The 13,021-nt window shown below is 59.0% G+C and overlaps 1 protein-coding gene across 1 annotated transcript; it reads right to left on the bottom strand.

Annotated features, from left to right (window-relative positions):
* Positions 1 to 2,556: 2,556 nt before the first annotated feature.
* On the bottom strand, positions 2,557 to 12,793 carry SMPD1 (sphingomyelin phosphodiesterase 1). The gene is given in 7 exon segments (XM_066619784.1): positions 2,557 to 3,715; positions 3,843 to 3,988; positions 5,303 to 5,379; positions 5,581 to 5,752; positions 6,242 to 6,750; positions 6,752 to 7,006; positions 12,466 to 12,793. Coding segments are annotated over 7 exon segments (1,761 nt in total). The 5' UTR covers positions 12,658 to 12,793; the 3' UTR covers positions 2,557 to 3,305.
* Between the last annotated feature and the right edge of the window lie 228 nt (positions 12,794 to 13,021).

Raw genomic sequence — 13,021 nt, 5'->3', positions numbered from 1 at the left:
TCCAGGTAAGATGGTGGAATGCCTCATCAAAGATAGAATCTCAAAACACATAGATGAACAGGCCTTGCTGAGGGAGAATCAGCCTGGCTTCTGTAAGGGTAAGTCTTGTCTCACGAACCTTATAGAATTCTTTGAAAAGGTCAACAGGCATGTGGATGCAGGAGAACCCATGGACACTATATATATGGACTTTTAGAAGGCGTTTGACATGGTCCCTCACCAAAGGCTGCTGAAAAAACTCCGCAGTCAGGGAAGGTCCTCTCCTGGATTGAGAACTGGTTGAAGACCAGGAAACAGAGAGGGGGTGTCAATGGGCAATTTTCACAATGGAGAGAAGTGAAAAGCGGTGTGCCCCAAGGATCTGTCGTGGGACTGGTGCTTTTCACTCTCTTCATAAATGACCTGGAGACAGGGGTGAGCAGTGAGGTTACAAAGTTTGCAGAAGACACCAAACTTTTCCGAGTGGTTAAGCCCAGAAGTGATTGTGAGGAGCTCCAGAAGGATCTCTCCCAACTGGCAGAATGGGCAGCAAAATGGCAGGTGCTTTTCAATGTCAGTAAGTGTAAAGTCATGCAAGTTGGGGCAAAAAATCAAAACTTCACATGTAGGCTGATGGGTTCTGTGACAGATCTGTGACAGATCTGTCTGTGACAGATCAGGCAAGAGATCTTGGGGTGGTGGTGGACAGGTCAATGAAAGTGTTGACCCAAAGTGCGGCGGCAGTAAAGAAGGCCAATTCTATGCTTGGGATCATTAGAAAAGGTATTGAGAACAAAGCGGCTAATATTATGAGTGCCGTTGTACAAATCTATGGTAAGGCCACACCTGGAATATTGTGTCCAGTTCTGGTCGCTGCATCTCAAAAAAGACAGTGGAAATGGAAAAGATGCAGAAGAGAGCAACTAAGATGATTATTGGGTTGGGGCACCTTCCTTATGAGGAAAGGCTACGGCGTTTGGGCCTCTTCAGCCTTGAAAAGAGACACCTGAAGGGGGACATGATTGAGACATACAAAATTATGCATGGGAAGGATAAAGTGGATAGAGAGGTGCTCTTTACACTCTCACATAACACCAGAACCAGAGGACATCCACTAAAATTGAGTGTTGGGAGAGTTAGGACAAAAGAAAATATTTCTTTACTCAGCGTGTGGTTGGTCTGTGGAACTCCTTGCCACAGGATGTGGTGACGGCATCTGGCCTGGATGCCTTTAAAAGGGGATTGGACAAGTTTCTGGAGGAAAAATCCATTACGCATTACAAGCCACGATGTATATGCGCAACCTCCTGATTTTAGGAATGGGCAATGTCAGAATGCCAGATGCAAAGGAGGGCACCAGGATGAGGTCTCTTGTTACCTGGTGTGCTCCTTGGGGCATTCGGTGGGCTGCTGTGAGATACAGGAAGCTGGACTAGATGGGCCTGTGGCCTGATCCAGTGGGGCTATTTTTTTGTTCTTATGCCTCCCCCGACTCCTTCCTGAAACACCAGTGTTGTGCTGGTTCCCTTCCAGGCCTCTGATTCAGGGGCTGAGTGCTGCAGGAAACCTGTAATGCCACATTTGAGTTCTCCAAGATCTCTGGGCAGACACCAGCAGGACCCCAGAGTGTGCTTGCTTTTGTCCATTTGCACCAAGCCTTGGTCCATCTCTGCCAGCCCCTTTTTGACATGGTCCTGCAACCTGAATTGCAGTGGCACTGGTTGAGGCAGCAGCAGATTCAAGCCAGAGTGTGGGAGCACTTCTGCAGAGGCAGCCCTGGCACACACCCCTGCCCTTTGGTGGTGCTGCACACCCTCCTTCTCTGCCTGTGCAGCATGCCAGCTGGCCATGCACTTCCTTTCTCAGCTGGGGGGGGGACGAGGAGAGTGCCCTGCCTGCCCCAGGGAAAAGTGGAGAGCTGGCCGCTTCTGATCTCAGCAGGAGTCCCCTCTGCCACCCACAAGGGCCTGGACAGTGCCCCCCTTTGGGGTGTGGGAAGGGGATGGTGGCAAGGAACCAGCAGCCTCCCTCCTTTGGAAGAGGTGGGGGACTGACACGGGGCTGTTGGCAAAGCCGGAAGGGGACCATTCCTTCGTGGGCCCCCAAACCCAGGGTCCGTTCCTTGCCCTGAGATGGGTGGCAGCTTTCAAAGGGATCTAGACGCCTAGAGAAATTCAGAGGTGGTGGTAAGGAGTGTTGAAGACTACCTGGCACCTGGCTAGTCTATGCGCTCTCTGTGCTGAAGATGCAGGGAGAAAAGGGGGGGTCCTGGTGCCGTTGGCTCCTGAGCTTCTGATAGGTATCCGCTATCAGCCCTGGGAAATCAGGACACTGGGCTGGAAGGGGCAACGGGGCATCTGGTTCTTCTGTGCCCACCCTGTAGCACTAGAACTACTCCAGCAAAAGCCCCCCCCCACGGCTGGCTGGAGCAGAGACTTCAGGGTCGCTGAGGCCGACCCCTGGAGAGGCTCCTATGTGGTTCTGGGCAACGGCGGGGCATCCAAAAACAGCCCCCACAGCTCAAAGTCCTCTTCACACATGAAACAGCTCAGAGCAAAAAGAGGGAGCAGCGAGGACTGGAGGGCAGGGGGCCTTTATTTAAGGTACGGGCACACAACAAATGCACCTGCAGCACACTCCCTTCCCCCCATCAGAGGCCCAGCGACAGCAGCCTGGGGGGGCGCTTCACATCCCAGTACTCGCTCTGACCTCCCCATCAGGGGGATGAGGGCAGCTCCTTGGCAGACACAGAACTGGAGACCCAGTGGGGGTGGGGGGTACGTCTCATGCAGCCCCCAGTGCCATCACAGCAGAGTCCAGCCTCCACGCAGCCAACCACATCCCACTGCCAGGGTCCTGCTCTGCGGAAGAGGCACTGCTGCGCGGACTGCAGAGCCCTCCCTGGGAGGCTGTCACTGCCTACCAGCCCCACACGCACGGGGTTGGGGAAGAGACTGACTGCAGCCAAAGATGTGCCAGGAGGGGGGGGGGGGACTGGCAAAGCATGAAGACCAAGACTGACACCTGCCCCCAAACCCTTCCCCAAGTTGGGCCTCTGACACCTCCTTCAGGTCAACCACCCCTCCCCCCCAAAATGGAGGACAGCCTCTCCTCCGGCTTCTGCCTGGGTTCAGATCGCATCCCCCCCCCCCCCGTCCGGGACTTGCACAGCACCCTTTGGCCTTTGTCCATTACAGCCCCAGGTACAGAGGAGGAAGGTGTGGGTTGCTTCCAGCAGGGCCCCCCCTCCAGAAGTGCCACTCCAGGCACCACTGAGTGCACCTCACCACACGGGGGCAGCACCGAGCACTCCTGGGCCTTCCTCCCTAGCAGAGCCGTCTCCGTCGCCACCAGGCCAGAACCTCCGCAAAGGGCAGCTGAGGGCTCAGGGGCTTGCAGAGCTCAGGGTCGCTGGCACGGCCGGTGCGGAGCGCGCAGAGCAGTGCCGTCTTGCAGGCAGCGCGGCAAGGCTCACTGGGAGGGTTGCCCTTGTACATGAGGTACCAGAAGTTGTGGAAGAGGCGCTCCTCACTCTGGAAGCGACGTACCAGCTGGTCCCAGTCTGCTGGGAAGGCTGTGGGCAAGCTGTAGGCCTCCCGTGCCCCATAGAGGCGCTTCCAGTGGGGCACTGCCCCAGGGGCGTTCGCCTCTGTCAAGTTCAAGATGAAAGTTTCATGATCAAGGACCAAGTAAGAGCTGCTGGGGTAGATGCCATCCAGGTGGTAGATTCGGTACCCTGGAGCAGAGAGAAGCGGCTTCAGCTTGGTTGTGCCCTGGTTGCACTGCCCGCCCGGTGGAAAGGGGCTGCAGCATGCACAGGGGAGGGGGCATACCCCTCTCCAGGGGGGAGGGCAGCAGCTCACCTGGGTTGAGGTTGATGTAAGTAGTGACACTGGGAGCCACAAACGCAACCCCCACGGGGCGGGTCAGTGTCTCCTCGTCGTAGAACAGCTCAAATTCATCCAAGTGTGTGTGTCCAAAGAACTGCCCAGCCACAGTGCCCTCAAACCTACAGAGATACGGAGGAAGCAGGGGTGGGCGGAGACCCAGGGCCCCCGTGACTTGGGAAGCCGAGGTTTGCTAGCAGGACAGGCCTGTGGGGAGGGAAGGGGTTCTCCTGTGCCACTGCTGGGGACCAACAGAGGAGGCAGCCGTGCCAGGGGCAGCCTCGGCTGGTCCCAGAGAATTTCACAAGAGGGGCTGAAGGACCCTGAGCCCATCCCACCGCCTGGCCAAATCTGGCTGGGGCCCCGAGGCAGCTCACAAAGACCCAGAAACGCCTTTCGAGTGGGCTCTGCAGCAGCAGCAGGAGGCAGGCAGGCAGGCAGGCAACTCTTGCTGCCCCAGCAGCCCAGCTGTCATCCAGGTAAGCCCAAGGCGGAGCCCTGGGCACCACAAGGCACCTGCTCTGCAGGCCCAGCCCGTCCCAGGTTCTGGGGACAAGCCAGTCAAGGCTCAGGCGGATCCAGACTCTGCTCTGTCCCTGGTGAAGCCACTCACTTCTGACGAAGCAGCCCTTTGGCCTGGCACCACGGGGTGGGGGTTGGTGGGCCAACCACCAAAACAGACAGAACCACTTCACGCTGCAAGGCACGGAGGCTGAACAGCCCTCCCCCAGACCGAGGGGGGTAAGGAGCCTGGCCAAGCCTTCCCCCCTGAACGCGTCTTTTCCTGCAGCATGGTGCCCCCCCAGTCCTGCAGTGATCCAGCAGCAACGCAAATGGCATGAATCCAGGAACTGAGGGGTGGCACTGGAGCTCTGTGGGCAGAGCCTCCCCCCCTCCACCTGCAGCAAATCCTCCTCTGCCTGCCGGACTGCTGGAGTAGCTGCCAGCCAGTGCAGGCAAGTGGCTGGAGTCACTGTGGGCTGACCTGGGAGACAGCAGCGGCTTCGCAGCTCTGGTCAAGCAACAACTTGCGGGGCTTGGCCTGCCCTTGGAGACGCTGCAGCCTGTGGGGCAGGTGGGAGGCTTCCTTGCCGGCCAACCGCTCTCCTGCTGGGAACAGCCTGGTGCCCGGCCAGCCTTCTGTTCACCCAGGGACAGGCAAGCAGGATGTTTGGGAGCCTCGACATTCTGAAACCTGCATGCAAGGCAGCTCTTGCTGGAGCTGCGCGTGCAGGTCGTGACCCCATGGACACACACCTGGGCGAGGTTCTGAGGCAGCCTCTATTTCCCTGGCCTGGACAATTCTGCAGAAGCAGCCCCTTGGGACTGATGCCGGAAGGGGGAGAGAGAGGCTGTGTCGCTGTGGACCCCCTTCCCAGAACCCCACACTGGACTGGCAAGGCTGGGAGTCGCACCGACAGGTCTGGACGCCTCACCTGTTGAGGATGTGGTAGTAGTTCCAGCTCCAGCAGCGCATGCAATGCGAGGGCGGGATGTGGCCGATGATGTGCACCTGGAACCAGGAAGAGCTGCTGAGGATGGGGCAGGTGGGAGCCAGTGCCCGCCCTGCCCAGGCAGGCTGGCTCTGCAGGGAAGGTGCCGGCCTGGTCAGGAACCGCAGGCAAGGCAGCAGCTACCTTCTCCCACACAGAGGTGCCTGTTGGTCAGTTCTCAGCAATGACCCCCACTGCCATGCCCTGCTCCAGGCCCTCACCTTCTCCCCGCTCTCCTCTGCCCTCTGCAAGACCTGCACCAGCCACTGCAGCTGCCCGGCTGGGTCTGTGGAGTTGATGAGCAGCCAGAAGTTGGCCTCAGAACAGAAGTTCATGTTGAGTGAAATGAGACGGAGGCCTGGCTGGATCCGGTGGGTGTAGAAGCCCCCCAGCCTGTGTTGGAGACAGCCCAGATCAGAGCACCCAGAGAGCAAGAGGAGCTTAACTCTAACCCCACCCCAAGCGGTCACTCGGAACACAGCCTGGGGAGGCAGGGAAATGCAGGCAGGCATGTGGGGACCCAGGTGGGCAGCCAGAGAGGTTTGTGGTGGCTACACCTGCTTCTGTGGAGACCATTTCCCAAGTGGCAGAAGCACGGTGGTCTCTGCTCTCCAGCATCTCTCAATCCGAACAGGATAATGTTGCCCCTGCCACTAGCCACCCCCCCTCCTGGGGCTTCCTCCTTCCCTGCGCACCTTGAGCTGACACCAGCCCTTCTCGCTGCCCGGAGAGGAGGAAGGATGTGGCTTCCGGAGGTCAGTCAGGCTCCACCCTGTTTGCACTGCAGCTCCACCCCCCAGGGACACTGGACTGAGCACACTGCCTCCTGGGCACCCCCTTGTGCCTGCTGTGTGATGCTGCTGCTTGCTCCGCCCCCCCTACCTGAGGGTTTGCAGGGCTGCGGGGGGCAGCCACTGCTGCCAGGCCTGGGCCATGGCATCATACAGCCAGGCTGACGACTGGTTCCCGGGCACATAGGGAGGGGGGAAGGCGTTCACCGGCACAGACTCGTGGTTGCCTACGGCAGGGTAGACCGGCAGGGGCCCCAGGTACTTCTGGATGAGGCCGGTCACCGTCCGCAGGGCCAGCAGCTGGTCCTCACGGGTCTGCTGCCAGACGTCGTGTGCCGGGATGTCTCCGGTCCAGTAGGCCATGTCGAAGGGCCCGGCAGCAGCCAGATGCTGCAGCAGGTTCTCCAGAGTGTGGAGGGGCAGGTCGCACTTGCTGTGCGAACCCCAGTAGCCGGCCCCCTGCCCCTGCCGCGGCCGCCCGCCCCGGCAGCACAGGGGGTCCTTGCAGGCAGCATCACTGCCGGGCGTGTAGCTGCGGTCCCAGTGCAGGTCAGTGAGGAACAGCACCCTGGCCGTGGGGGCTCCAGGCGGCGGGGGGCACTGGGGGCCGCACGGGCGGCTTGGGCGTGGCTGGCAGCGTGACGTTCCAGTCCGAGTAAATGTCCCAGTGGCCACAGCGGGAGCCAACCAGGAGGCCGCAGATCTCGGCGGGGCGCAGGACAGAGCGCAGCCAGGCCGTCACCATGTCGTGCTCAAAGAGGCCGATTATCTCCTTGCACACCTCTGTGCGCGCCAGGCGCAAGTTGATGCAAACTTTCACTGCCAGGTGCTGGATACGCTCGGCACTGGTGTCCAGCTGCAATGCAGAGAAGGACAGACAGTCCGTCAGTGGGGCAAACGTGGAGCGGCACAGCCTCCCCCCTGCACTCCTAGCACCAAGCAGGATGGGGCTACAAGGACCCCAACACACAGGCAGCAGGATCCCCCTCTGGGCTCTGAGCACTTGACGGCCAGCTAGCTTGTCCAGTCCAGCCCCACAACTTAGTTCCTTGCGAAATCCAACACAGACTGACTCCCACACTCCAACTCTGGGCGCCTCCCTGATTTCTTCCTGCAAGTCAAGACCCACCTCTGCATTTTGGCAAAGAGTGGGAGAGCAGCACTCCGGTGCCACATGATTTGGGGGGCCCGGTATCTGCAGCCACACTGACTCCACAGAGGAGGAGTCAGGTGCCCCTGGACTTAGGACCAAATCCCATCCAGTTCTCCAGTGCCGGTGCAGCTGTGCCAATGGAGTATGTGCTCTATCCTGCAGTGGGGAGGCAGTCACAGAGGCACCCTCAAGGTATGGAAACATTTGTTCCCTTATGTTGGGGTTGCATTGCAGCTACACCAGTGCTGGAAAGTTGGATAGGATTGGGCCCAAAGTCTGTTGCATTCTGTTCCCTCTCTGACAAACAGAGAAACACCACCCTCAAGAAGCCCCTGCCAGCGCTTTCCACTGAGCCGATCACTTGGACTAACAGTCTTCCATAGGTCCGCTCCAGCTTGCTGTGACTGATCAGGAGAGGGATCTTGGGGTGGTGGTGGACAGGTCGATGAAAGTGTCACCAATGTGCGGTGACAGTGAAGAGGGCCAATACCATGCTTAGGATAATTAGAAAAGGTATTAAGAATACGAAGGCTAATATGTAGTGCCATTATAGAAACTGATGGGAAGGCCACACCTGCAGTATTGCATCAAGTTTGGGTCACCACATCTCAAAAAGGACATAGTGGAAGTGGAAAAGGTGCAAAAGAGAGTGACCAAAATGATGACTGAACTGGGGCACCTTCCCTATGAGGAAAGGCTACAGCGTTTGGGCCTCTTCAGCCTAGAAAGGAGGCGCCTGAGGGAGGACATGATTGAGACATACAAAATCACGCAGGGGATGGACACAGTGGATAGAGAGATGCTCTTTTCCCTCTCACACAACACCGGGACCAGGGGACATCCATGACAGTTGAGTGTTGGGAGAGTTAGGACAGACAGAAGAAAATATTTCTTTACCCAGTGTGTAATTAGTTTGTGGAACTCCTTGCCACAGGAAGTAGTGATGGCATCTTGCCTGGTTCCCTTTAAGAGGGGATTGGACAAATTTCTGGAGGAGAAGCTCATTACGGGTTACAAGTCATAGTAGGTCTGTGCAAGCTCTTGGTTTTAGAGGCAGGCTGCCTCTGATGGCCAGATGCAGGGGAGGGCACCAGGACGCAGGTTGTGTCTGCTGTCTTGTGTGCTCCCTGGGGCACTTGGTGGGCTGCTGTGAGATACAGGAAGCTGGACTAGATGGGCCCTTGGCCTGATCCAGCAGGGCTCTTTTGATGTTCTTAAGAACGAATGAGGCACCCAAACACTGGAGATGAGCAGTTGCTGCTCCTCACTTGAGAAGGGAAGATCCAGGAACTACAGCCTGGTCAACCTGGTTTCACTTCCTGGGAAGATCCTGAGCAGATACTGAAGCACTCAGAACTCTCAGGAAATTGGCAGCCTTGGGTTCCAGAGGCAGCCTCTCGGAACGGCAGGTGCAGGGGAGGGGCAACAGGTGCCACGCTGGCTTGAGTGCTCTCTGAGGCACCTAGTAGGCCACTGTGAGACTAAGGAAGCTGAGCCAGGTGGGCTCTGGCCTGATCCAGCAGGGCTGCCCATCCAGGCCAGATGCCGCCTGTACTTCCTGTGGCAAGGAGTTCCACAGACTGATTCCACACTGGGTTGAGAAGTATCTCCTTTGGTGCGTCCCAGCTCTCCCTGCACTCGGTCCAGTGGCTTCCCGGTTCAGGTGCATGAGGGGAGCAGACTGTCTCCCCTGCCTGTCCCTGCATGGCCTCGAGCCACCCTCTCCGGCTGTGGCCCTCACTGTGAAGGGGCCAGGATGTGCTCACGTTGCTCGCCGTCCCAGCGAGTGGCTCCTGCCCAGCTTCTGGGGGCTGCCCTCGCACACGCAGAGGGCCACCCGGTCCGCCCAGGCCTGCCTCGCAGACCTGGAGCAAGAGGCTGCTGCCTCCTAAGAACATAAGAACAGCCCCGCTGGATCAGGACACAGGCCCATCTAGTCCAGCTTCCTGTATCTCACAGCGGCCCACCAAATGCCCCAGGAAGCACACCAGATAACAAGAGACCTGCAAGGCCTCCTGGGAATTGTAGTTAAGAACATAAGAACAGCCCCACTGGATCAGGCCATAGGCCCATCTAGTCCAGCTTCCTGTATCTCACAGCGGCCCACCAAATGCCCCAGGGAGACCACCAGATAACAAGAGACCTGCAAGGCTTCCTGGGAATTGTAGTTAAGAACATAAGAACAGCCCCACTGGATCAGGCCATAGGCCCATCTAGTCCAGCTTCCTGTATCTCACAGCGGCCCACCAAATGCCCCAAGGAGCACACCAGACAACAAGAGACCTGCAAGGCTTCCTGGGAATTGTAGTTAAGAACATAAGAACAGCCCCACTGGATCAGGCCATAGGCCCATCTAGTCCAGCTTCCTGTATCTCACAGCGGCCCACCAAATGCCCCAGGGAGCACACCAGACAACAAGAGACCTGCAAGGCTTCCTGGGAATTGTAGTTAAGAACATAAGAACAGCCCCACTGGATCAGGCCATAGGCCCATCTAGGCCCACCAAATGCCCCAGGGAGCACACCAGGCATCAAGAGACCTGCAAGGCTTCCTGGGAATTGTAGTTAAGAACATAAGAACAGCCCCACTGGATCAGGCCATAGGCCCATCTAGTCCAGCTTCCTGTATCTCACAGCGGCCCACCAAATGCCCCAGGGAGCACACCAGATAACAAGAGACCTGCAAGGCTTCCTGGGAACTGTAGTTAAGAACATAAGAACAGCCCCACTGGATCAGGCCATAGGCCCATCTAGTCCAGCTTCCTGTATCTCACAGCGGCCCACCAAATGCCCCAGGGAGCACACCAGACAACAAGAGACCTGCAAGGCTTCCTGGGAATTGTAGTTAAGAACATAAGAACAGCCCCACTGGATCAGGCCATAGGCCCATCTAGTCCAGCTTCCTGTATCTCACAGCGGCCCACTAAATGCCCCAGGGAGCACACCAGGCAACAAGAGACCTGCAAGGCTTCCTGGGAATTGTAGTTAAGAACATAAGAACAGCCCCACTGGATCAGGCCATAGGCCCATCTAGTCCAGCTTCCTGTATCTCACAGCGGCCCACCAAATGCCCCAGGGAGCACACCAGACAACAAGAGACCTGCAAGGCTTCCTGGGAATTGTAGTTAAGAACATAAGAACAGCCCCACTGGATCAGGCCATAGGCCCATCTAGGCCCACCAAATGCCCCAGGGAGCACACCAGGCATCAAGAGACCTGCAAGGCTTCCTGCGAATTGTAGTTAAGAACATAAGAACAGCCCCACTGGATCAGGCCATAGGCCCATCTAGTCCAGCTTCCTGTATCTCACAGCGGCCCACCAAATGCCCCAGGGAGCACACCAGATAACAAGAGACCTGCAAGGCCTCCTGGGAATTGTAGTTAAGAACATAAGAACAGCCCCACTGGATCAGGCCACAGGCCCATCTAGTCCAGCTTCCCGTATCTCACAGCGGCCCACCAAATGCCCCAGGGAGCACCCCAGATCACAAGAGACCTGCAAGGCCTCCTGGGAATTGTAGTTAAGAACATAAGAACAGCCCCACTGGATCAGGCCAGAGGCCCATCTAGTCCAACTTCCTGTATCTCACAGCGGCCCACCAAATGCCCCAGGGAGCACCCCAGATCACAAGAGACCTGCAAGGCCTCCTGGGAATTGTAGTTAAGAACATAAGAACAGCCCCACTGGATCAGGCCAGAGGCCCATCTAGTCCAGCTTCCTGTATCTCACAGCGGCCCACCAAATGCCCCAGGGAGCACCCCAGATCACAAGAGACCTGCAAGGCTTCCTGGGAATTGTAGTTAAGAACATAAGAACAGCCCCACTGGATCAGGCCATGGGCCCATCTAGTCCAGCTTCCTGTATCTCACAGCGGCCCACCAAATGCCCCAGGGAGCACCCCAGATCACAAGAGACCTGCAAGGCCTCCTGGGAATTGTAGTTAAGAACATAAGAACAGCCCCACTGGATCAGGCCATAGGCCCATCTAGTCCAGCTTCCTGTATCTCACAGCGGCCCACCAAATGCCCCAGGGAGCACACCAGATAACAAGAGACCTGCAAGGCTTCCTGGGAATTGTAGTTAAGAACATAAGAACAGCCCCACTGGATCAGGCCATAGGCCCATCTAGTCCAGCTTCCTGTATCTCACAGCAGCCCACCAAATGCCCCAGGGAGCACCCCAGATCACAAGAGACCTGCAAGGCTTCCTGGGAATTGTAGTTAAGAACATAAGAACAGCCCCACTGGATCAGGCCATAGGCCCATCTAGTCCAGCTTCCTGCATCTCACAGCGGCCCACCAAATGCCCCAGGGAGCACACCAGATAACAAGAGACCTGCAAGGCTTCCTGGGAATTGTAGTTAAGAACATAAGAACAGCCCCACTGGATCAGGCCATAGGCCCATCTAGTCCAGCTTCCTGCATCTCACAGCGGCCCACCAAATGCCCCAGGGAGCACACCAGATAACAAGAGACCTCGTCCTGGTGCCCTCCCTTGCATCTGACATAGCCCATTTCTGTAATCAGGAGGTTGCACCTACAGGTCATGGCTTGCACCCTGTGATGGATTTTTCCTCCGGAAACTTGTCCACTCCCCTCTTAAAGGCATCCAGGTCAGATGCCGTCACCACATCCTGCGGCAAGAAGTTCCACAGACGCTGAATAAAGAAATATTTTCTTCTAACCCTCCCCACACTCAACTTTCGTGGGTGTCCCCTGGTTCTGGTGTCACGTGAGAGGGAAAAGAGCGTCTCTCCACCCACCCCCTGCATGACTTTGGAGGTCTCAGTCGAGTCCCCCTCAGGCACCAGCCCGGGCATCGTTTTGGCCGCCCTCTCCTGCACCCGCCCCACTCCCACGATGTCCTTTCGGAGACGTGGCGACCAGAACTGGACGCAGCGCCCCCGAGCCCAGAAGCCGCGCCGGGGCTTGCCCGTAGCGGAGGACCGGCGGGGGCGGCGGGGCGCGGCCGCAGGCCGGCAAGGCAGCGGGCGGGACGCCTGCCGCGACGCGGCCCGACCGCCCCGACCGGAAAAGCGGGCCCCGGCGCCGCGCGGCAGCAGCCCTCCCACGCCGTTGGCTCGCTGCGGCAGGCCGGGCCGCTCAGTCTTCCTTGGCGCCCGGCCCGGCCCGGCCCCGGGCGCGGAGCGGAGCGGCACCCACCTGGATGCCCGCGTCCAGGGCGGCGAAGAGGACCCTGCAGGCGGGGCAGCTCAGGTTCCGCCAGCCGAAGCGCGCGCCGGCCTCCGACAGCCGCTGCTCCCACGGCTCGGCCCCCGCCCCGGCCAGGAGCAGCAGCAGCAGGGGCGGCAGCAGCAGCAGCAGCGGCCCCGGGCCCTCCCCGCGCGTCCCCATCGCGCCCTCCGCCCGACTGGCAGCCGCGCTCTGGGGCGGGCAGGGGCGGCTCCAGCGCGCGGCCCGCCTCGGAGGCCCTGGGCGCCGGCAGCCCGCTCAAGACGGTCGGCGCGGCTGCGTCACGAGGGGCTCTCGCCGGCAAGCAGCTGCAGGGCCGCTCCGGAGGCGGCCCTGGGAGGAGCCAGCGGCGGGCGCCCTCCCAGGCGGAGGCGGAGGCGGAGGGGAGGGAGCCGGGCGGGCCGAAGCAGGCGGGGCCGCGCCCGCGAGCCCTTCTCTCTCCGCAGGAGCCCCGAAGGCGCCCTGCCTGCCGCCGCCTGCCCGGCCCGTTACCTGGCCTCTGCCGGGAAGGCAAGCGCAGCGCAGG

This window comes from Tiliqua scincoides, chromosome 3, assembly GCF_035046505.1.
Source record: "Tiliqua scincoides isolate rTilSci1 chromosome 3, rTilSci1.hap2, whole genome shotgun sequence".
Lineage (NCBI taxonomy): Eukaryota > Metazoa > Chordata > Lepidosauria > Squamata > Scincidae > Tiliqua > Tiliqua scincoides.
This window is presented reverse-complemented; position numbering and strand designations above follow the sequence as displayed.